The sequence below is a fragment of the Labrus mixtus genome, chromosome 13 (assembly GCF_963584025.1).
Source record: "Labrus mixtus chromosome 13, fLabMix1.1, whole genome shotgun sequence".
Classification (NCBI taxonomy): Eukaryota; Metazoa; Chordata; class Actinopteri; order Labriformes; family Labridae; genus Labrus; species Labrus mixtus.
The window spans coordinates 918,262-942,266 of record NC_083624.1 but is presented as its reverse complement, the minus strand read 5'-3'; the positions used below and the strand labels follow the sequence as shown (position 1 = coordinate 942,266).

The 24,005-nt window shown below is 38.7% G+C and overlaps 2 protein-coding genes across 2 annotated transcripts in view; one reads left to right on the top strand and one right to left on the bottom strand.

Moving 5' to 3' along the window:
* The first annotated feature begins 1,136 nt into the window (after positions 1-1,136).
* On the top strand, positions 1,137-11,895 carry casq2 (calsequestrin 2). The gene is made up of 11 exons (XM_061053041.1): positions 1,137-1,693; positions 3,505-3,589; positions 5,003-5,103; positions 5,202-5,313; positions 6,227-6,300; positions 6,382-6,512; positions 6,619-6,664; positions 6,876-6,930; positions 10,972-11,072; positions 11,153-11,227; positions 11,392-11,895. The coding sequence occupies exons 1-11, from the start codon at positions 1,457-1,459 to the stop codon at positions 11,668-11,670; spliced, it is 1,296 nt and encodes a 431-aa protein (XP_060909024.1). The 5' UTR covers positions 1,137-1,456; the 3' UTR covers positions 11,671-11,895.
* Positions 11,896-13,308: 1,413 nt separating this feature from the next.
* LOC132986581 (vang-like protein 1) overlaps positions 13,309-24,005 on the bottom strand; it is a 31,380-nt gene continuing 20,683 nt past the window's right edge. Inside the window, exons 7-9 of the mRNA XM_061053039.1 lie at positions 21,933-22,083; positions 15,717-15,951; positions 13,309-14,296 (exon numbers count right to left, since the gene is read on the bottom strand). Coding sequence (XP_060909022.1) covers positions 14,036-14,296; positions 15,717-15,951; positions 21,933-22,083 — 647 coding nt within the window. The 3' untranslated portion in view covers positions 13,309-14,035. The remainder of the gene's footprint in view (positions 14,297-15,716; positions 15,952-21,932; positions 22,084-24,005) is intronic.

Genomic DNA, 24,005 nt, shown 5'->3' with positions numbered 1-24,005 from the left:
AAGCAGAGAGTGGAGATGAAGAAGACTGAAGAGGAAGGCAGGTTAGGGCTGCTATGAAAGAAGTTTAACTATGATGTATGTGAAGATTAAATATAAAATACACGATCAAGGTATTTCATTTGAAGTGTAGGTTTTGGGAGGTGTTTTTAGAACCAAAAGCAAAAGATATCCAAATACATTTTGTTACTTAAAGTCTTTATTTGTGATTTTTCACACTTAAATATAATATAAATCAAGTATATCCTCTGAAAATAACTCTGTGAGTCATGACTGTCTACAATGGGTGTAACACCCGAGTCCCACTGTCTGTGATGTTTTCAGAGTTTTCAGAGTCCTATCTTCACTTTGTTTACATCGCCCGGACGGCCGGCTGACTCCTCCCCTTGTGTATAAAAGTTGTTTAATTGAGGGACTAGAGAAAAGAAGAATAACATACTGTACTCACTGCTTAACTGTGTTTCTAGATCACGCTCATTTCAGGTAAATTTACATGCAGTGTGAAGATACGAGCATAATAAAGGTCGCTAGCATTAGCATGCTAACACAACAATGCAGCGCGAGTTGTTTTGGTTTCATGCTGGTGCTCAAGGGCGACATCTGCTGGATCAAAACATCACATATAAAGACTTTAAAAGTAGGAATACTTGATGGTCAGTGTAAACTGTGCACATGACTCTGCAGAACAACCACCGACACACTCAGATTATTTGAGATGCCCTTCACACACCTGTTGGCACCATGAGCGGTCACTTAAAATACACCACCATTCTTCTGCTCACAAAAACACACATCCACTGTGTTTCTCGATACCCACACATCTCAAAATAACTTAACCCATTATAACCTGTGTCTCAGCTCCCTCCTCACATATCACTGACTTCCTCACAGACACATCACAAGGAATGAGAAGAACTGAATACTCTCTATCCCCCCCCCCCCCCCCCCCCCCCCCCCCCCCCCCCCCCCACACACACACACACACACACACACACACACACACACACACACCCCACTGTCCTCTACTATCTCTCTTTCTCACTTGCAGATTTATTTTTAGCACTTAAACAACTGGTCTCCTAAAAATGGGCCTGTCCTGCACGGGAAGTGAGAGAGGACTGCTGCTATGTATGGTATCCACCAACCCCAGAACCTCACAGGGCCGGCTGTGCTCCTCTTTTTGCCTTTGTGTCTGAGGAGAGAGAGGGCATGAAAGAGGGATCAGAGTGGTTGAAAGAGTTGTCCTGAGGATGCTTGTAAAGATTGGATTACTCTGCAAAGCTTGGGATGCTTAAAAACTGTAACTGACAGACCAACGTTTACCTCTAAAACTCTGATTTCCTACATTTCCCTGCCCTCCACAGGGCTTAGGTGACCTTTTTTGCTTGTACTGTTTCATTCTGTGAAACTTAAACCTAACGCATTTGTTTTGGGGGGTGTGTGGTTTTTGTTCTGGACCATGCTCTCCCTGTGGTTGTTTCTGCTCCCTTGCCTGAGCCTCGTGCCCCTGGCCCCGGCTGAAAAGGGCCTGGAGTTCCCACAGTACGACGGGAAAGACCGCGTCCTAGATGTCAATGACAAGAACTACAAGAAAGCCTTGAAGAAGTACAGCATGCTTTGTCTGTACTACCACGAGCCTGTACCGGACAGCAAGGAGCTGCAGAAACGACACCAGATGACTGAGCTGGTTCTGGAGGTAAAGTATTGAGGATGGGAGGAAATTAAAGTTAAGACAAATTCCTGGTATGTGTAAATCGACTTGGCAATATAAAATGATTCTGATTCTGATTATAGTAAGGTTATAATAAAAGTTATTATAGGGACAGAAAGACTGAAAAGACCAGAATAGGAGGAAAATTGTTAAGAAAATAAAGGTGTCATTAAATGAGATATAAGAAGATGCAATGTTTTGGTTTAGTGGCAGTGAAACATGTGGACCATTTACAAGACTAACAGTAAATTAATGATATATCATGTATTGTAATTGTACATTTTTACTCCAATAACTAGGTGGGCAACTGTTGAGATCTATTGAAACTTGTGTTGGTCAGTAATTGTTACCTCTCTTAGTATTATTTAATATGCATGTAAAACACAAGTAATGAATCAGACCTGCAGAAACAGGCCACAAAGTCATGGGTGTTACAATAGTCCCACATGTTAGGGGAACAAACATTGTCATTGATTTATCATTTTAGTGGATATTGTTTGTCTATACAGTTAAATATCTAATAAAACAGCTAAGCCAATCAGATGGATATGCTGTTAATTGTTAGATGAATTAAAATACTCTGTAGGAATCATTGTGCACTGTGCCCTGTCTCATGTTACACACGGCTCTTCTCTCTGATGTGTAGAGGGTAATCTGATCCCAGTTCTGATATTAGCTTCTCTTATTTTACACACACAGCTGGGCCATGTGTTAGCATAGTGTCAGGCATGGAAACAATGTACCTTGAAGATGTTATAGCCGATCACAGTCTACAACAGACCGTAGTTACTGTGTGTGCTGGAAGCAAAAGTAGTAGGCTTACTGAACACACTGAATATATTTTCAACCAGTGGATGAGTCTGATTAATTGGCTGAAAAATGTGTTCAGTTTCCCTGTGAAGATTTAAACCATTGTTTACATAAATGCTTGATACTAGCAAGTTTTTTTTAGCCTTGCCGCTAACCATATTACCGCCATTTTCCACTGACATCACACTCAAACTGTGATGTAGTGATGTTGTGTATTGCAACAAGTTTTTCATAAATGAATTCAGCTATAGTTAGACCAGCTAATGTTAGCATTCAGCCGCGCCTTAGCTGACATTGTTTTAGATTGGATGCCATAAAGCTACATAAGCTTACGTCACCCTTCTCCTGTTGTATCATGTAACGCTCAAAAATGTTCCGTTTTAAGCCACTTCCTAGCAAACAGTAATGTTAGCTTAGTGGTTGAAAGCTAACATTAGCTATTGTCTGCAACTAAAGGGTAATTTAATGTGTTGTTTCAACTTCAAAATAGGTCAGATACTCTAATTAATATCACTCACAACCTGAAAAAGTAGTATATAAACATCTCTTCAGGATACCTTTAACTTTATTCCTCCAGAGCTTTTTAGCCATGCAATGAAAACAGAATAATAATATTTAGCATGAAGCATAGCGTAGCATGAAGATGTAACAGCAGGTGAGTCTCACCTTCTGCACTTCACGGATCAATGGGCAGAATCATTATTCTTCTGCTTTGGTTATATTTAGATCAAGGCAGTCTGGGTGATTATGTAACTGTGTCTCCGGTGCCCCCGAGCAGCTTAAGCACCTCTTTCATATTGCCAACTTTGGTATTAATTCTTTTCTCCAGACCTTACCTGGTACTACCGTCACACTCTCTCTCCCCTAAGCATTTTCTAAACTAAACTAGCAACAATGTTCTCTCGTGCCCTGAACCCAGAATAAATGTGTTTCTCAAAGTTTCATGTAAAATGGTCTGTGTTCATTCCTGTTCTTTTTCTCTAAAGCTCGCAGCTCAGGTTCTGGAAGAGAAGGACATCGGGTTTGGAATGGTTGACTCCCACAAGGATGCAAAAGTTGCAAAGAAGCTGGGTGAGTTTGTGTATAATGAGGTTTATCTGTATGTATCTTTAAGGCTATTCCAACAAAACGAGAAAATGTGTTTCCTTCTACAGGCATAAAAATAGCTAATAATACCGTTTAACATTTTCCTTCCTTATGCTAACTACATGTATGAAGGGCATTTCTTGCTAACCTGACTTAAGCTAGAAATTTCCACATTTTCTTTTCCCTGCCAAAACACAACCAAACACAAGTCTTATCCTTCCGCCTCTTTCTTAGCTAGCACTTACTCTGTCCAAAACCTGAACAAATGCTAACATTAGCTGTTGGCTAATAGCAGGGGCTTGTCTAGAGGCAGCATGCCCCCCCCCCCCCCCCCCTTTTGAAATCTGAAAAATCCTAAACTGTGTTTGGCTATTTTTTACTTTAAATTGAAAATAAATATGTTGCACATCTATTTTACAAGACAGATGCATAGGATGTAGTACACACTCATTTACTTGCAATGCACTAACTAATAATGTGTTGGGTACAAAATACCGCCAATTTATGTCTTTTTGAAGGTTAGATAGTGTGCAGGAGTTTGCATGTACTTAAAATTGTGACTTTGAACCTAAATCTTTTTTTTAGTCATCCAATAATCCAGCTAAAGTTGCCATGTTGATTGGTGAAGTTAAAATGGGTAAATCATTGATATTTATTTGTGTGTGTTTGTGCGCACATCACACTTCAGGCCGCCCCAGTCAAACGTTTGGACATCTCCCTGTCTAACAGGCCAATTAACCAACGTGCCATCATAATCATTCTCTGCCATAGGAGCTTATTTTCCTTTTCCCCCTCTTCTTTAATTTGTCTCTTTCTTGTTTTGCTTTCTTTTACACCTTATTGAGTATGTGTTCTTGTTAGCTTTATTGTTTTTGTTTGGACTACATTAATAATATGTCTCTGTGTTACATGTTTCTCTTTAGGAGGGCCACTCGACGAGCCCCTCTGGGTTTATTTGGCTCCTCCAGAACATTTCTTCTGGAGGAGCAAAATGTATATTTTGTTAATTAACTAATCATTATGTACTGTCTGTTTTTCCATTTATCTATTATGGTTTTTTTTGTGCAATATAAAAAAAAACAATAAAAAAAAACAGTAGCTAGTGAGTTATCCAATGTTGGTTTATTCAAAAAGTGTGTGCCAATAACCCTCAGTGTTTTCATTTGATTTAAATCCGTAAAATTATACTGATATGTGATATTCCCAACAAATAACAAATAACAAATAACAAATAACAACCTCTAAATGGCAGCACAAAGCATCTGAGCTTTCCACGCTGAGAATTATGTTGGAGTAAAGTCGGTGCTGTTTGAATATGGTCAACCACAGAATGTGTTGAGGGTCAAATAACTTAGAGAACAATGTTTGAATCGCATCATATGTTCCCCTAAATGTCAGACCTGGAGGAGGAGGGCAGTGTTTACGTTTTTAAGGCCGACCGTGTGATCGAGTTTGACGGCTTGCTGTCAGCTAACACCCTGGTGGAGTTCTTGTTGGATGTGAGTAAAGGGACATTTTTTTGGGCAGATTCCCAGTCGAGCCAAGTCTAGAAAACTATACCCAGTACTCTTTTTCTACTCTTTCTGTTCGTCTCTAGCTGTTGGAGGAACCAGTGGAGGTGATAGGAAACGCTCTGGAGCTGAGAGCCTTTGACAGGATGGAGGAAGACATCCGCCTCATTGGTTACTTCAAGAGCGAGGACTCTGAGCGTGAGTGTGTGAGGCTGTTTGAATGAACTCTGCCAATGAAAGGCGTCTGATCCAACCTTCACAACAGGGTCCTAAGTCTCTGACTAGACTCTTCTTCTCTGTCGCCCCCCGGTGGTGGAATGAACTTCCAAACTCCATGTGATCTGCAGAGTCCCTCTGCACCTTTAAGAAAAAGCTAAAGACCCAGCTCTTTCATGAATACCTACTAACTTAATGATGATGGTCTCCATATTATTGATGATGATGATGGTAATGACGATGGTTTTTGTTTGATAACCACGACTTATAAGATGGTTTCTATACTGATTAGAGCTCTCAAGAACTGCCCTCAATGTTGTGCTTTGCCTCTGGTCACTTCCTGTCAGCACCTGTGTGTCCAATCAGACTCAAAGCTGATCGTTTGCTCTTACTGACATTGTTCCCTTTTTTCTAGATCCTTGCTTGTGTTGCACTTACTCTCTGATATACGTCGCTTTGGATAAAAGAGTCTGCTAAGTGAATTGTAGAATTGTAAAAACTGATTTGTTTTTTTTTGTGCTGTCTGAATGCAGCTCACTACCTTGTTAGATGAGCTCTCTGTGGCTCATGCCCTTTCATTATAACAGGAGTGCATTTTAACCCCCTCATCTCCATGGATTTACAGATCCATTTTTACCACTGCATGCTCACACAGCTGCCACCGCTATGTTCAAGCCCAACATGCTGTGGAAGAGTTTAGAGTAGTGCAAAATCCCATCTGACCAACTGTGGGAGGATTAAGCAGAGGTCAAAGCTCATCTATTTCCACTCCCTGATGTGCAAATGTCATGTATACACACAACCAAAAGAAGCACAAACAGATGTGTGATCCGGAAAACAAAAGCACAGTAAACCACTGCTGTGTTGAATATCTGTTTTCTCTTTTGCTCCTCAGACTACGAGGCCTTTAAAGAAGCAGCAGAGCAGTTCCAGCCTTACATCAAGTTCTTTGCAACATTTGAGAAATCGGTAAGTAGCAAACAAACAAATAAACAGACACATGTAGAAATGGGATGTTTTTATCGAGAGACCCCTCTTTTGTCTCCTCAGGTGGCCAAAGAGCTGACTCTGAGGCTGAACGAGGTGGATTTCTATGAGCCCTTCATGGAGGAGCCGGTCACCATCCCAGGCAGGCCTCACTCCGAGGAGGTGCTGGTGGACTTTATAACTGAACACAGACGGTAAAACAAAGAGAAATGTTGATGTTCTATTTGATTTTTGTTTTGCAAAGTAATGCATTTTTTTTTCTGTGGAAAGAACTCATACTGTCTTTTTTTGTGCCATTAGACCAACTCTGAGAAAACTGCGTGCAGAAGATATGTTTGAGACCTGGGTGAGTGATGACTGTTTGGAAGCTAAAATACACAACACTTAAATTTAGTTTTCTCTGACACTTGAAGTAACTTTAAGTTCAATTTGTCTTCCTCTTCTTCTACCACTTCTTCATCTTCTTTTCTTCTGCTTCTATGTCTTCTTCATACTCGTCTTCTTCTCTTCTCTTTTTTGCTTCTTCTGCTTGGTCTTCTTCTTCTCCTACTTCTCAGGAGGATGATATTGATGGAATTCACATCGTTGCTTTTGCAGAGGAGGAGGACCCTGGTAAGAGCAAGTTACACATGAACGGGATACACCGAAGATTATAGAACATTTATGCTCTTATCAATCCTGTCCTCTTCTAACATTTGATAATTACATTAAACTTGAGATTTAAACACCCAGCCAGTCATTATTGTTAGTGGCATTATAATTTAAGACAAATACAAACTGAAACACTTTGAGGGTATTGCCAGATGTAAAAAAATAAATGATAAAATTCAGAAAGGACTATCGGAAAACCCCCCAGGTATAAAGCAACGTAACCTAATTTATACTTTTAAAAACATGAAATTAAAAGGTCATATAATGGCAATTTAAACCCTTATAATAAAAGAATACAAATAATTAAAGGATTAGCAAGGCAATTTCATTTATAGAGCATTATCCATACACAAAAACCCATTTAAAACATTGAGATAAAAACTAAAAAAAACCTTCCAATGTAAAGACTGTAAGCAGCAATATTTAAACATTTGGGGAAATTTCATTTTTATTTCTTGAGAGACCAAGATGAGAATATTGAAGTAACTTTCATGTTTGTACACTTTATAAAAAGCCAGGGCCAGTATGAAATAAGCTTATTTTAGCTTAGCTTAGCTTAGCCTAGCATAAAGAACAGAAACAGGAAGAGGGAGGGAGAGACTTTATGAAGTCTCTGTCTCTGACTGAATAGAAAATATAATATGTTTAGTTTTTTCATGGTTAAAACAAATAATTTGTAAAATCACAGATTAATCAGCTGATTTTTGTTATATTTTGTCAGAGACAGGTTCATTGTTTGCACTCTTTATGCTAACTTAAGTTAACTCAATAAACATAAACATTGTGATGTAACTCTCTGTAAGAAAGGAGCAATCTTGTTTTGTAAAATGTCAAAGTATTTCTTCAGTTTAGTTTCTGTGTGCTTCTAGTGGATACTTTGGCCACAAAGTTGAATACTGATCAGAATCAGATTTATTGTCCAGGTATTCTTACACACACAAGGAATTTAACTCCAGTGAACTGTGAACTCTCTTATGTACAGATACAACATGAATTAAAACCGCAAGCGGTGATGAAGGGCCCTCGCACCCCTGTGCATGTCGGGGTGTGTTGCGACAGCGGGAGTGCAGCAGCAGCGGAACGTGGCTAAGCAGCAGGCCGTGCAGTCCGATTTGTGTAAAAGTCGTACTATGGCATGCTGAAATAGGCAGCGTAATGAAGATCACAGACAATTTTGACGTAGAGCAGTTCAGGCTGGCACTGTCATGATAGCTATGAAATATGGAGCAAATTGAGCATTGTGTAGTACTTATTCCTTGCAGTAGGAGGCGCTATGGTTAAAGTTGACTATTGTTATGTCACTGTGTTCAGAGGCCAACCCTGATCATATCTGTGTAGTTTGAGGCAGATCAGACAAAGTATATGAGAGTTACAACCACTGCCTGTTTGACGGCGAATGATGCATCCGTATGGCGAGAGCGATGGACGTAGGCGTTTGAGCTTGAAAGTGTTGTATGGCCAAGGTGTTTGAATGGTCCCCACCAATTCTGAGCGGGAAATGAGCTACCTTGTAGCAATGGCTAATGCTAACTGAGAAGCAGTAACTTCCTGTTGTCAACAGGCGGCGCTGTGACTAAGCAAAAAATTTCAATCATGGATGTGTTCAGGGCGGGTCCCGTATCATGTATGAGAAATTTGAATATGATTGAACTCTGCATAGCAGAGATATAAGCATTTACTTTTTTGGCAAGTTGCCAAAATGCACATCAAATTTCCGTTTTCTTTTCTTTCGTAAAAAAACATTTTATCCACATTTCAACATAATATGTACAGAAATATACATAAACTTATACTTGTCATTAATTACATGCAAAAATGCTCAAAACTATAAAACAAACATTTCTGTGTGTTATTACTCTTTTCACAAATATAAAATAATTTAATAATAATAATAATCTGCTACTTAAGAGCTTCTTATCAATGCAATACAGTTGCAATAAAAGTTAAATTCTCGCTTAGCATTATGCTAACAAATAACATGGGAAATCCCATAGAGAAACAGCGAAGCAGGAGCTTTACAAAACTAGCAAAAGAGCATGGGAGCTAGGTACAAGCCATGACAGACATAGGCTATATGAACGTGGCGATGAGCTAAGCTAGCGCTCATGAGCATCATAGCTAAAGTACCTTAAAACCTTCAAAACAAATTTAAAACACATCCTGACACACACTAAAGGATGGCGTTACCTTCCACATGCTATAGAAGAATATATAGACCACATGTATGTGATTTGTGACATTTACTCACCTGTAAACTGGTCTAACAGGGAAATAAGAGCAACAGGTATGTTTCCTTTCCTGCTACCGAGCACACTAAGCTGTCTCACTTGGAGGTTACGCCTCCTTGTGGAACAAATTGGAACCACACTCTAAATTAAAATATTTCAATCATGGATAGTCACCACAAGATGGCAGCATTGCCTTAATTTCAGACGGGCTCTGTATCATGCATGAGACATTTTGAACTACCTTGACTTGAGAGCGTTATTAACCCCTCTTCCCGACATGATAGCATGCCATGTTTGGTACCAATGGATGCAGTATTTCGTGCAGGTTCATTTGATACCTGTATTTATTTATTTGTACAAGTTTAGCTAGTTAGCCGTTAGCTAGCAAGAGTTACAGCCACTTCCTGTTTATGGCGATGTGATTTGTGGACTTCCTGTTGGATATTGAGCATGGGTGCAAGAGGGTTTATTGTAGGTGTTGTCAAGATGGATACGTATAGTAAAATTCAGAACAGTAGGTTCAACGTGCTGCGGGGGCTGAATGTTTGAAATATTGTAGGGGGCACCACTGAGCCATTAAGCCACGCCCACTCATTTAAACGGTGTAAGATGTTTGACTTTACCACCAGGAACATATGTAGGAAGTTTCGGGACTGAACGACTATGTTAAGCCCGTGAAAAAATGACTTCCTTTTTGATGGTGACAGCGCATCCGTATGGCGACAGCGTTGGACGTAGGCGTTTGAGCTTGAAAGTGTTGTATGGCCAAGGTGTTTGCATGGTCCACACCAATTCTGAGGGGGAATTGAGCTACCGTGTAGCAATGGCTAATGCTAATTGAGTAGAAGTAACTTCCTGTTGTCAACAGGTGGTGCTGTGACTTATCCAAAAGTTTCAATAATGGATGTGTTCAGGGCGGGTCCCGTATCATGCATGAGAAATTGTAATATGATTGAACACTAGATGGCAGAGATATAAACAATTACTTTTTTTGGCAAGTTGCCAAAACGCACAAGAAAGTTCTAACGCACGCCGCGGCCACGTCCTTTGACGAAATAACATGCAGAGCACAACGGGATATGTTGAACGTGTCTAGAACGCACTGACACTGAGTTTGCGGCGATCTGATGAGCGCCCTTGTACAAGATCCTTCAAATAGGAAGGCTGAAATCTGCGTGATTTTGGGCCATTTTTGTGAAATTCAACTTGAATTCGTGGTCCTGTCGGGGTTTTTGAAACGCCGCAGGAGGATTTTTAGTCCGTCCCGAGAAGCTTAATATGCGTACCAATTTTCGTGAGTGTACGTGAAAAAACCCTCTATGGGGAGGCCATTTTGAAAATGCCAAGGGGGCGCCACTGAGCCATTTTGTGAAATTCTTTTACAAAACCACCAAAATATCAAATTTTTCATGAGACCTGATGACCGTGGAAAGTTTGGTGAGGTTTCGCGCACGTTCAGGCCCTCAAAATCACATTAAAGTGGAGGAAGAAGAAAAATAATAATTCCTAGGGTTTCAAGAGGGTCCTTGAAACCATCAAGAGGGTCCTTGAAACCATCAAGAGGGTCCTACGCACTTGCTGCTTTGGGCCCTAAATATCAACAATAAACAGAATAAGAAAAGACTAATATTTACATAAACATGAAACAGTGCAGTGGTGAATAGTGCTGAAGATGCTGAAGTAACATGATGAGTAAAATGCAGTTTTGTGACAGATGAGTCAGTTAAGATGTAAATTACAGTATTTACATATCAATGTGTGAAATTGCTCTCAGATGGTTTTGAGTTCTTGGAGATCCTGAAGGAGGTGGCCAGAGACAACACCCAGGTACCTGAGCTCAGCATCGTCTGGATCGACCCTGATGACTTTCCCCTGGTGAGTTGTTGAGTCCCACAGGCGGTCAGAGGAGACGTTTAGATCAGCTGCAGGTCTAATGGGATCTCTTTTCACTTCAGCTGATCCCCTACTGGGAGAAGACCTTCAAAGTGGACCTGTTCAGACCTCAGATTGGAGTCGTCAACGTTACAGATGTGAGTCCCTGAAAACATCTCTGACAAGACGTGAATATTGATGATTGAAACATTATTTGACTTTTTGTGTGTGCGTGTGTGTGTGTGTGTGTGTGTGTGTGTGTGTGTGTGTGTGTGTGTGTGTGTGTGTGTGTGTGTGTGTGTGTGTGTGTGTGTGTGTGCAGGCTGACAGTGTGTGGATGGAGATGGACGATGAAGAGGATCTGCCCACCGCGCAGGAGCTGGAGGACTGGATCGAAGACGTGCTCTCTGGTAAAGTCAACACCGAGGACGATGATGATGAAGATGATGACGATGACGAGGAGGAGGAGGAGGATGATGACGAGGAAGAAGACGATGAAGAAGATAATGATGAAAATGAGGCCGACGATGACGACCAGGATGATGAAGAGGATGATGAAGAGGATGAGGATGAAGATGATGAGGATGATGATGATGAGTAAAACGTAGCCTGAGGGTAGTAGATGGTTAAGATTCAGTTTTTCTTCTTCTAGTTTAACAAATGTACAGTTAAATAACTTTTCACAAATCAAATAATTCCAAATATACAGAATATTTGCAGCTAGAAATAAAAATAAATCTATTCAGCGTCTAGAAATGTTCTTTTCGACCATGTAAATAAGCCTGGAATGGGTTTTGGGATTAAAATAAATTATATGTACACTTCCTGTCTTGAGTTAAATTTTATCCACTGATATACATCACACACACACACACACACACACACACACACACAAATCTCAAATAGAGTAGTCTCAGTGCACAAAAAAAACTTTAGCAAACTGCATTTATTCTTGGATATTGGTATTTGTTGATAGATGTTTCTTAGTATTTATAGAAGTTTGACATCCTGTGATATTTGACACAAAAAAGTAACGCATGAAACTGCAAATATCGATATATATATAAAGTATGAGTGCAGTTTAATAAAACATTTTGTATACTGTTCCTAGTTATTTGAAAGTTCTTACAGGTGATAGAACTTGGGCAGAGTGTATACTGCTGTTGACTCATTGTACTTATTTTATAAACATCTATCAATCTATTTTTCCCCCCCGAGACTTTCTTTTTTCAAAAAGTTCAAAACAATGCGAGGGCTACTTATTAAATATAAAAATAAAACCCTCCCATTAACCATAATAACAGAAGACACAAAAACAACCAAATGACTTGAAAATGTCGATACAAATATTTATTGTTTTTTTACAAATAAGACTTTGACACGGTTGTGGTGCTTTAACATGTTGTTGTGTAAAAAAAATGACAGAGACAAACTCAGGACACTTGACGAGTGGGATCTTTGACATTTGGGGAAACAAATCTCTTTTCTTCGTTACGTTCCCTTTTCTTTTCTTGACCTCTCATTCACACACACACACACACACACACACACACACACACACACACACACACACAGTCAGTCACACACACACCTGAACACTGCACATGTATGCTATATATATGTATAACTGAGGCACATGTGTAGTCTACAACTATTTACAACCATCTACACTCTAAAATCCTAAACAAAACTACACCATCGGTAACCATAGCAACACATTTTGTAAATATGCATTTCCAGCATGACAGGCATCATAAATACAAACTGGGTTTTTTTTAGTTAAAAATGCACATAAAATATTTATACAGATAAAGAGAGAGTTTGATTGTAGCTCAGGACTGTTTTACTTGTTCCTGTCACTGCAGATAGGGGGCAGTAGTGAGACGCTGAGACAAAATACTGACAGCAGAAAATACTGACATGGAGCTGGGCTAATTTACTATAAATGATTCATCTGAAATGCGTGTTGAAACACTTGACAGAATGAGATAAGTGATTATTCATACTGGTTAGAGATTTGGAAAAAAAATGTGTGAAATCTTTGCTGTAATAAATATTCCTTCAAGCTCGTGGTGAACAGGATTAAATGTATGTAGAGAGGAGGGGTTTGTCAAAAGATCAACTGCATGAACCTAAACATTAGGCATCAAAAAATGTGTCAGTGCTAGGCTTAAAAAAAAAAAACCAGAGTACACCTCACTAGTGTAACTGAGTAAAGACTAAACATAGGTGAGATGATCATTTGCATTCAGTCTTTTGTGTTTTTGTGTTTTCACTGATGTCTGTGACAATTACAAACACGTCTTCTTTCATTTACAGTCCAGCTATCTCAACCAATACAGCGCATGTTAAAACCAAAAGGAAATCTTTGACAAGTTTTTTAAAAAATCAAAGCAATGCACAATTTGGATATAAAAAGTCTATTAAGTATATTCACATATAAATACTGTACAAACATCTGTTATACAGGACTGTTAAAAAAAAGACTTTGCAAATACTAAAAAAGGAGAAAACCTAAAAGGATTCATGGTATATTAAATTTCCAGGTCACTATAGTAACGCTAAGGAGGAAGAAGAAGAGACACGTTGTGACACATCCTGGGTATTTACTTGAAACACTAACGCATACACTTTTTGCAGCCTAAATCACACACTCCTTCTTAAGTCATGAACTCTCCCACACAGGCACACACTGGCACATGCAAAGATATGGAAGAAGAAAGTTTGAGAGTGTGATCCGTCGTGCATAGAGGAAAATCTGATCAGTGTTCTGCAGATGTCAGGACAGAGAAATCCCTCCTGTCTTCTGTCCTTTTTATTGTCTTTTCTTTTGACAAAGACAATGACACAAAGATACATTATGTAAGAAAATTACATAAACAGAAGTACAAAAACCGTACAAAATGTTTTTTTTTGTTGAAAAGTCCAGAAGGGTAATCTTAACAGTGTAAGTCCAGCAGCTCTGGTTAAACTGAGGTTTCTGATTGGAGCAGCAGTATAAACTTGTGAGACTTGGGGTCGATGTACTCCTCAGTCAGTCGGATGTACGGGATGCTTTTGATGGTCACAGCTAAGCTGAAGTCTAGACACTTCAGCAGGAACTCCGTCCCCTCCTTAATGCCGCCTGTGACGGACGCCTCGCTGACCAAAGTCCACTGGTCGGCCATCCAGCGCTCAGGGCCGTACTGCAGGGTGGGACCCGGGGCCAAGTAAGCCTCGAGGAAGGCCTGGAATTACAGAAACAATCAATGATACTACTTACCAAGAACATTCTTAACACATTCGTTTTAAACATTTTTAATGTGATTTGTTAAAAGTAGTGGTTCTTTCTTGGGGCGCTGGTGGCGCAGTGTTTAGTGCGCCCGCCCCATGTATGGAGGCTTTGGTACTCCAAGCAGGCGGGGCCCAGGCTCGAATCCCACCTGTGGCTCCTTTCCCGCACGTCATTCCCCACTCTCTCTCTCTCTCTCCCTGATTTCTGACTCTATCCACTGTCCTATCTCTACAATAAAAGCACAAAAAGCCCCAAAATAAATCTAAAAAAAAGCAAAAGAAAAAAAAAAACAGTGGTTCTCAACTGGTGGGTCGGGACCCAAAAGTGGGTCATGGAGCAGTTTTCAGTGGGTCGTGAATACAGTATGTGTATGGGAGAAGAATAGTGTCAAAAAGTCTTTGAAGTTGTTTTTAACATGTTTGTTTTGTACTTTTTGTAAAACATTTTTTATGTAGTCATGGATCATGATTGGTTGAAAAAAGTCCGAAATTGTGTGTGTGATTTTTCATGAAGAAGTTGTTGCTTATGGAAGCAACTAGTGATCAGAATTCAAATGATAAAGCTAATTTGAAAATGAAAATGCATTAACAGAAATGCTTTTTCATTTTCAGAATATGGGTGGATTATTATTTGACTCAAAAATAAAATGATGACAAATTTACCTAATTTTCATTTTAGTTTTCAACTTCAAAAAATGTAAATGAAACAAGTTTTAATTTTCAGAATATAGGTGCATTATTTGACCTATATTTAAAATTAATATTCAGTCATCCAATTTGCATTATACTTTTACTCTCTATGTTGTATGACATCATTCAAATCAAAACTAAAAGGTCTTTAGCTTTTCTTTTTCAAACTTGACTGCTAAAAAGTTCTCATAATTCAAACCAACTCGAAAATGAAATGGCAAAGTGGACGGTGCAGGAAAGTGACTGAAAATTAAAAGCATTTCTGTTAATGCATTTTCATTTTCAAATTAGCTTTATCATTTGAATTCTGATCACTAGTTGCTTCCATAGTTGCTAGGTCCTGAGGATAAATTATATTGACTGTTAATTGAGACCGCTGGGGTTCTTGTTTAGTTTTCCTTTTTGTAAAAACAAAAATAGAAACTTCTTCATGAATTCTGAAAACCAGATTGTCACATTCCCAGTTTAAGAGTAGTTTGGACTATCAAATTAGTTTAAGCAAGTTTTAACAACCAGTTCGCTGTCACCACTAACAACAATAACAACAATCTAAAACTGATGTTTGTAACGTTGTTTACAGCAGCAAGCCTTTTCTTTTCTAGATCTCTGAAACTGTTTTTAGAAAAACATTATCAGACTTGATAGACTTGATGGCACTTGATAGACCGAGAAGTTGAAGCTCACCTTAGGGCTCATGTTATTGATGAGGCAGAAAGCGAGGTGCTTCTGGATGCTCTCCATGCTGTGGCAGTGCTGCCTCCTGGTGGTGCGGAGGTATTTCTGCAGGGAACGGGCCATGGAGGGAAATATAGCCAGAGCGGCTTCACGCACGTCCATGATGTCAGACGGTGTCGCACGCTCATCCTCTTTCTTCATCCTCCGGACATGAGTGAAGGCCTCCTCCACGGCAACGACCAGCCTGACAACACAGCAGACAACTTACTGCTACCTCTCTATACAACCTACTTCTACGTCTCTATACAACTGACTTCTACGTCTCTATACAACTTACTTCTACCTCTCTATACCTCTCTATACAACTTACTTCTACGTCTATATACAACTTACTTCTACCTCTCTATACAACCTACTTCTACCTCTCTATACAACTTACTTCTACATCTATATACAACTTACTTCTACGTCTCTATACAACCTACTTCTACCTCTCTATACAACTTACTTCTACATCTATATACAACTTACTTCTACGTCTCTATACAACTGACTTCTACCTCTCTATACAACTGACTTCTACCTCTCTATACAACTTACTTCTACCTCTCTATACAACCTACTTCTACATCTCTATACAACTTACTGCTACCTCTCTATACAACTTACTTCTACCTCTCTATACAACTTACTTCTACGTCTCTATACAACTGACTTCTACCTCTCTATACAACTTACATCTACGTCTCTATACAACTTACTTCTACCTCTCTATACAACCTACTTCTACGTCTCTATACAACTGACTTCTACCGCTCTATACAACTTACTTCTACCTCTCTATACAACCTACTTCTACGTCTCTATACAACTGACTTCTACCGCTCTATACAACTTACTTCTACCTCTCTATACAACCTACTTCTACGTCTCTATACAACTGACTTCTACCTCTCTATACAACTTACTTCTACATCTATATACAACTTACTTCTAGCTCTCTATACAACTTACTTCTACGTCTATATACAACTTACATCTACCTCTCTATACAACTTACTTCTACCTCTCTATACAACTTACATCTACCTCTCTATACAACTTACTTCTACGTCTATATACAACTTACATCTACCTCTCTATACAACTTACTTCTACCTCTCTATACAACTTACATCTACATCTCTATACAACTTACTTCTACATCTCTATACCTCTCTATACAACTTACTTCTACCTCTCTATACAACTGACTTCTACCTCTCTATACAACTTACATCTACCTCTCTATACAACCTACTTCTACCTCTCTATACAACTTACATCTACCTCTCTATACAACCTACATCTACCTCTCTATACAACTTACTTCTACATCTATATACAACTGACTTCTACCTCTCTATACAACTTACTTCTACCTCTCTATACAACTGACTTCTACCTCTCTATACAACTTACATCTACCTCTCTATACAACTTACTTCTACCTCTCTATACAACCTACTTCTACATCTCTATACAACTTACTGCTACCTCTCTATACAACTTACTTCTACCTCTCTATACAACTTACTTCTACGTCTCTATACAACTGACTTCTACCTCTCTATACAACTTACTTCTACCTCTCTATACAACTTACATCTACATCTCTATACAACTTACTTCTACCTCTCTATACAACCTACTTCTACGTCTCTATACAACTGACTTCTACCGCTCTATACAACTTACTTCTACCTCTCTATACAACCTACTTCTACGTCTCTATACAACTGACTTCTACCGCTCTATACAACTTACTTCTACCTCTCTATACAACCTACTTCTACGTCTCTATACAACTGACTTCTACCTCTCTATACAACTTACTTCTACATCTATATACAACTTACTTCTAGCTCTCTATACAACTTACTTCTACGTCTATATACAACTTACATCTACCTCTCTATACAACTTACTTCTACCTCTCTATACAACTTACATCTACCTCTCTATACAACTTACTTCTACGTCTATATACAACTTACATCTACCTCTCTATACAACTTACTTCTACCTCTCTATACAACTTACATCTACCTCTCTATACAACTTACTTCTACATCTCTATACCTCTCTATACAACTTACTTCTACGTCTATATACAACTGACTTCTACCTCTCTATACAACTTACTTCTACCTCTCTATACAACCTACTTCTACGTCTCTATACAACTGACTTCTACCTCTCTATACAACTTACTTCTACCTCTCTATACAACTTACTTCTACCTCTCTATACAACTTACTTCTACGTCTATATACAACTTACATCTACATCTATATACAACTTACATCTACCTCTCTATACAACTTACATCTACATCTATATACAACTTACTTCTACCTCTCTATACCTCTCTATACAACTTACTTCTACGTCTCTATACAACTTACTTCTACGTCTCTATACAACTTACTTCTACCTCTCTATACAACTTACTTCTACGTCTCTATACAACTTACATCTACGTCTCTATACAACTTACTTCTACCTCTCTATACAACCTACTTCTACCTCTCTATACAACTTACTTCTACCTCTCTATACAACTTACTTCTACCTCTCTATACAACTTACTTCTACGTCTCTATACAACTTACTTCTACCTCTCTATACAACCTACTTCTACGTCTCTATACAACTTACTTCTACCTCTCTATACCTCTCTATACAACTTACTTCTACGTCTATATACAACTTACTTCTACCTCTCTATACAACCTACTTCTACCTCTCTATACAACTTACTTCTACATCTATATACAACTTACTTCTACGTCTCTATACAACTGACTTCTACCTCTCTATACCTCTCTATACAACTTACTTCTACCTCTCTATACAACTTACTTCTACCTCTCTATACAACTTACTTCTACGTCTCTATACAACTTACTTCTACCTCTCTATACAACCTACTTCTACGTCTCTATACAACTTACTTCTACCGCTCTATACAACTGACTTCTACCTCTCTATACAACTTACTTCTACGTTTATATACAACTTACTTCTACCTCTCTATACAACCTACTTCTACCTCTCTATACAACTTACTTCTACCTCTCTATACAACTTACTTCTACGTCTCTATACAACTTACTTCTACATCTATATACAACTTACTTCTACGTCTCTATACAACTGACTTCTACGTCTCTATACAACTTACTTCTACATCTATATACAACTTACTTCTACGTCTCTATACAACTTACATCTACCTCTCTATACAACTTACATCTACATCTATATACAACTTACTTCTACCTCTCTATACCTCTCTATACAACTTACTTCTACGTCTCTATACAACTTACTTCTACGTCTCTATACAACTTACTTCTACCTCTCTATACAACTTACTTCTACGTCTCTATACAACTTACATCTACGTCTCTATACAACTTACTTCTACCTCTCTATACAACCTACTTCTACCTCTCTATACAACTTACTTCTACCTCTCTATACAACTTACTTCTACCTCTCTATACAACTTACTTCTACGTCTCTATACAACTTACTTCTACCTCTCTATACAACCTACTTCTACGTCTCTATACAACTTACTTCTACCTCTCTATACCTCTCTATACAACTTACTTCTACGTCTATATACAACTTACTTCTACCTCTCTATACAACCTACTTCTACCTCTCTATACAACTTACTTCTACATCTATATACAACTTACTTCTACGTCTCTATACAACTGACTTCTACCTCTCTATACCTCTCTATACAACTTACTTCTACCTCTCTATACAACTTACTTCTACCTCTCTATACAACTTACTTCTACGTCTCTATACAACTTACTTCTACCTCTCTATACAACCTACTTCTACGTCTCTATACAACTTACTTCTACCGCTCTATACAACTGACTTCTACCTCTCTATACAACTTACTTCTACGTTTATATACAACTTACTTCTACCTCTCTATACAACCTACTTCTACCTCTCTATACAACTTACTTCTACCTCTCTATACAACTTACTTCTACGTCTCTATACAACTTACTTCTACATCTATATACAACTTACTTCTACGTCTCTATACAACTGACTTCTACGTCTCTATACAACTGACTTCTACCTCTCTATACAACTGACTTCTACCTCTCTATACAACTTACTTCTACCTCTCTATACAACCTACTTCTACATCTCTATACAACTTACTGCTACCTCTCTATACAACTTACTTCTACCTCTCTATACAACTTACTTCTACGTCTCTATACAACTGACTTCTACCTCTCTATACAACTTACTTCTACCTCTCTATACAACTTACATCTACGTCTCTATACAACTTACTTCTACCTCTCTATACAACCTACTTCTACGTCTCTATACAACTGACTTCTACCGCTCTATACAACTTACTTCTACCTCTCTATACAACCTACTTCTACGTCTCTATACAACTGACTTCTACCGCTCTATACAACTTACTTCTACCTCTCTATACAACCTACTTCTACGTCTCTATACAACTGACTTCTACCTCTCTATACAACTTACTTCTACATCTATATACAACTTACTTCTAGCTCTCTATACAACTTACTTCTACGTCTATATACAACTTACATCTACCTCTCTATACAACTTACTTCTACCTCTCTATACAACTTACATCTACCTCTCTATACAACTTACTTCTACGTCTATATACAACTTACATCTACCTCTCTATACAACTTACTTCTACCTCTCTATACAACTTACATCTACCTCTCTATACAACTTACTTCTACATCTCTATACCTCTCTATACAACTTACTTCTACCTCTCTATACAACTGACTTCTACCTCTCTATACAACTTACATCTACCTCTCTATACAACTTACTTCTACATCTATATACAACTGACTTCTACCTCTCTATACAACTTACATCTACCTCTCTATACAACTTACTTCTACATCTCTATACCTCTCTATACAACTTACTTCTACCTCTCTATACAACTTACTTCTACCTCTCTATACAACTTACTTCTACATCTCTATACAACTTACTTCTACCTCTCTATACCTCTCTATACAACTTACTTCTACATCTATATACAACTTACTTCTACCTCTCTATACAACTTACTTCTACCTCTCTATACAACTTACTTCTACATCTATATACAACTTACTTCTACCTCTCTATACAACTTACTTCTACGTCTCTATACAACTTACTTCTACGTCTCTATACAACTTACTTCTACGTCTCTATACAACTTACTTCTACATCTCTATACAACTTACTTCTACCTCTCTATACCTCTCTATACAACTTACTTCTACATCTATATACAACTTACTTCTACCTCTCTATACAACTTACTTCTACCTCTCTATACAACTTACTTCTACGTCTCTATACAACTTACTTCTACGTCTATATACAACTTACTTCTACCTCTCTATACAACTTACTTCTACTTAACTTATCACCATGTTTTTTTTACACATACAGTTGAGCATTTCTGAATATTTTGTATGTATGTGAGAGGAGGGATTTTTGTTCTTTCGACTTTTCTGACAAGTCTAGAAGAATCAAGAACAATCTTCTCCACTTTGGATTCCTTAAGTGTTCTGGTTTAAGAAACTTGATTTTCTCTGTGCTTGAGCAGTACTGTATGTTGACACAGGTTTTAATGTGCATTAATTATTCCTCCTGTTCATATTGTCAATTAAAAGAGAGACTAAGACGTCCACCACTTTGAAAGATATAAACTTAACTTAACTACATTACAGTTTCAGATGCACTATAAAATGTCTTACTGTGCAAAATGATCTATACTTTTCTATTTCTACTTTCTACCTTAGCAACATACTGTATATATTTATATCTTTTACATGTACAGTTCTTACAGCCAAATACTTTTTTAAAATTATATTTACAGTTCTGCCTGTGCAATACTTATATACTGTGCAAGCTACTTTGTTACTGTGCATCTGCATACATGGATCTGTGTGTTTGTGCACTCGAATTAGTGAAGCTTTTCTATTTTAGGTTGTATAATGTCAATAAAGGTTTTCTATTTCTATTTCAGATACACTTGTGAAACAATATTGAGATTTGTCCCAATTAACTTAAAATTGAAAGCGCATTAGGTGTGGGATCTGTAAGTGGTCTTAGAGATCTGGGACTCACCTGGCTCTGCGTTTGCGGACTCTTCTCTCGTAGTCGGCCTCCTCGTAGTACAGCTCACTGTGGGCGCTGTCTTTGCGTTTGCCGGCAGCTGTAACCATGGCACGTGATTGATTCCCATTACTGGGCTGTGCTCCCGCTGTGCTCCCCGGGGCTGCACCACAACAACAAAACAAGAGGAATAATGGTTTCTATCAGACCGTGCTTGACGGAGCAGTCGCTGAACCCATGAGACTCTCAATCTGCATCAGTGACAGGAGCGGTCAGGTGGACGGAAAGCTGAGGTTTCACACATCACAGGAGGTTTAAAACTGCTGTAAAACAACCTATTTGTCCATTTTTACTATAATAACTCATAAAAGATTGAAGAGGATCTGGGTTATCCTGCCATGTAGATCATGTGTCTCAGTCACAGGAAAATTTAAATATGAAATTCAAATTCTAACAAGAGCAAATCCACATTTCAGTACAAACATTCTGATGCAGAAACCTTTTTATTACAGGGACGTGGATTAAATATTCATCGTTTTACACTTCAAAGGCCAGAGTTCTTGTCTGATCTGTGAATTAACTGGTTTGTGTGAGAGACCCATAAAGGCTGATGGAGCTCGTGTAGCAGCACATTAGAGATCTGTTGTTGTTTTAGGGGTGTCAGACCTGGACCACATTCATGAAGATCTGGATGGAAATGGGGAAGATATAGAGACTAAATGCTGCAAGTCAGGTGAGGATATGAATCATTAATGATCTGATATGCATCTTTGTGTTCATGCAAACGTGCACACAGGTGAAGAAAAGACGCTGAATCTAGCCAACAAAGTGGATTTGAAGCATCCTAGTGAGTACTGTTAAAAGAATACTGTCACATTATTAGCAGGAGGAGCATTCTAAAAAATTTCCTTTTTGAAAATACGAGTAAACAGCATCCTTATCTAACATCCAGGCCTACATATTCATGCTACGAGAGGAGGGCAAGAGAATGACTTTGGATGAGAGAGAGAGAGGGAGGGGGAAGAAGTGGAAAATGAAATAAGGGGTGGGGGAGAAAGCTAGAGTGTCGGGCTCAGCAGGAGGAAAGAGAAATGTGGGAGTGTGTGAGGAATGAGCATTACACTCTGATGAATTATTTAAGGCTTGAAATTCCACGACCCTCTGGAGGCCTTTCCGCTGCTCTTTGATAGAGAAGGGGGGTGGGGGGTGGGGTGGGTGGGAGGTGCTACGAGGACACCATTTCCCATACTGCATCCCTGCCATCGATCATGAAAACCACAGTGATGTCCAGCAGACAAGGGATTGATGAGACTCTTTCAGAAGGAGTGCAATTTGTGGCATTACAGGATGAGTGTTTGTAGCACCACAGCTAGGAGTGTGTGTGTGTGTGTGTAGCTGGAGTGTGTACACATACGTTTATGTCAGGCACAGAGGCTTCTGAGTGCACTAAAGATGGAGTGAACTGAACCGTGAGATTAGCTGCTTCCTGTAACAAAGTGCTGTGTGGAGCAGAGCAGAGGACTTGTATCTGTTTCTATCTGTACTTACTGTCCAAAAGGAATGTTCTCAGTTTGTTTTTAAAAGCTGCTTAGGGAAGAGATGGGAGAAAAGAGAGGATCACAACGAGGAAGCAGAAAAACCAGGTAAACCAGGTGAGGAAAAATAATGACAAGAGGATGAAGTAAAAAAAAAAGAAAAAAAAAGGGGCCACATTCCAATATCATCGGCCCTAATCCCAAGAATGTTGCTACAGGAGGTAGGGGTTGTTTTTTAGGAGATTGGACTGTCTTCACTTTGTCATATTTTCAAACTTAAAGGGATACTTCAACCATTAGCATTAATCTTTGTATCATTAGAAACCTGGTAGTATTTTTGAATGTTCGTGCATCCCGCCCTCATTTTCCCCTGAGATGTGAAATCTTTGTATTTCTGAGTCTGTAAAGGAGCTTCCAGTGACGCAGATTTGGTGTTTTTCATCCACGAGCCAAAAAAACACTTTCTGCCTTTTCTCGGCCAAGAAGGCACCAACTTCAAAATGTATTTCACATTTCTACATATATGACCCGATGTCAACACAGATTCATG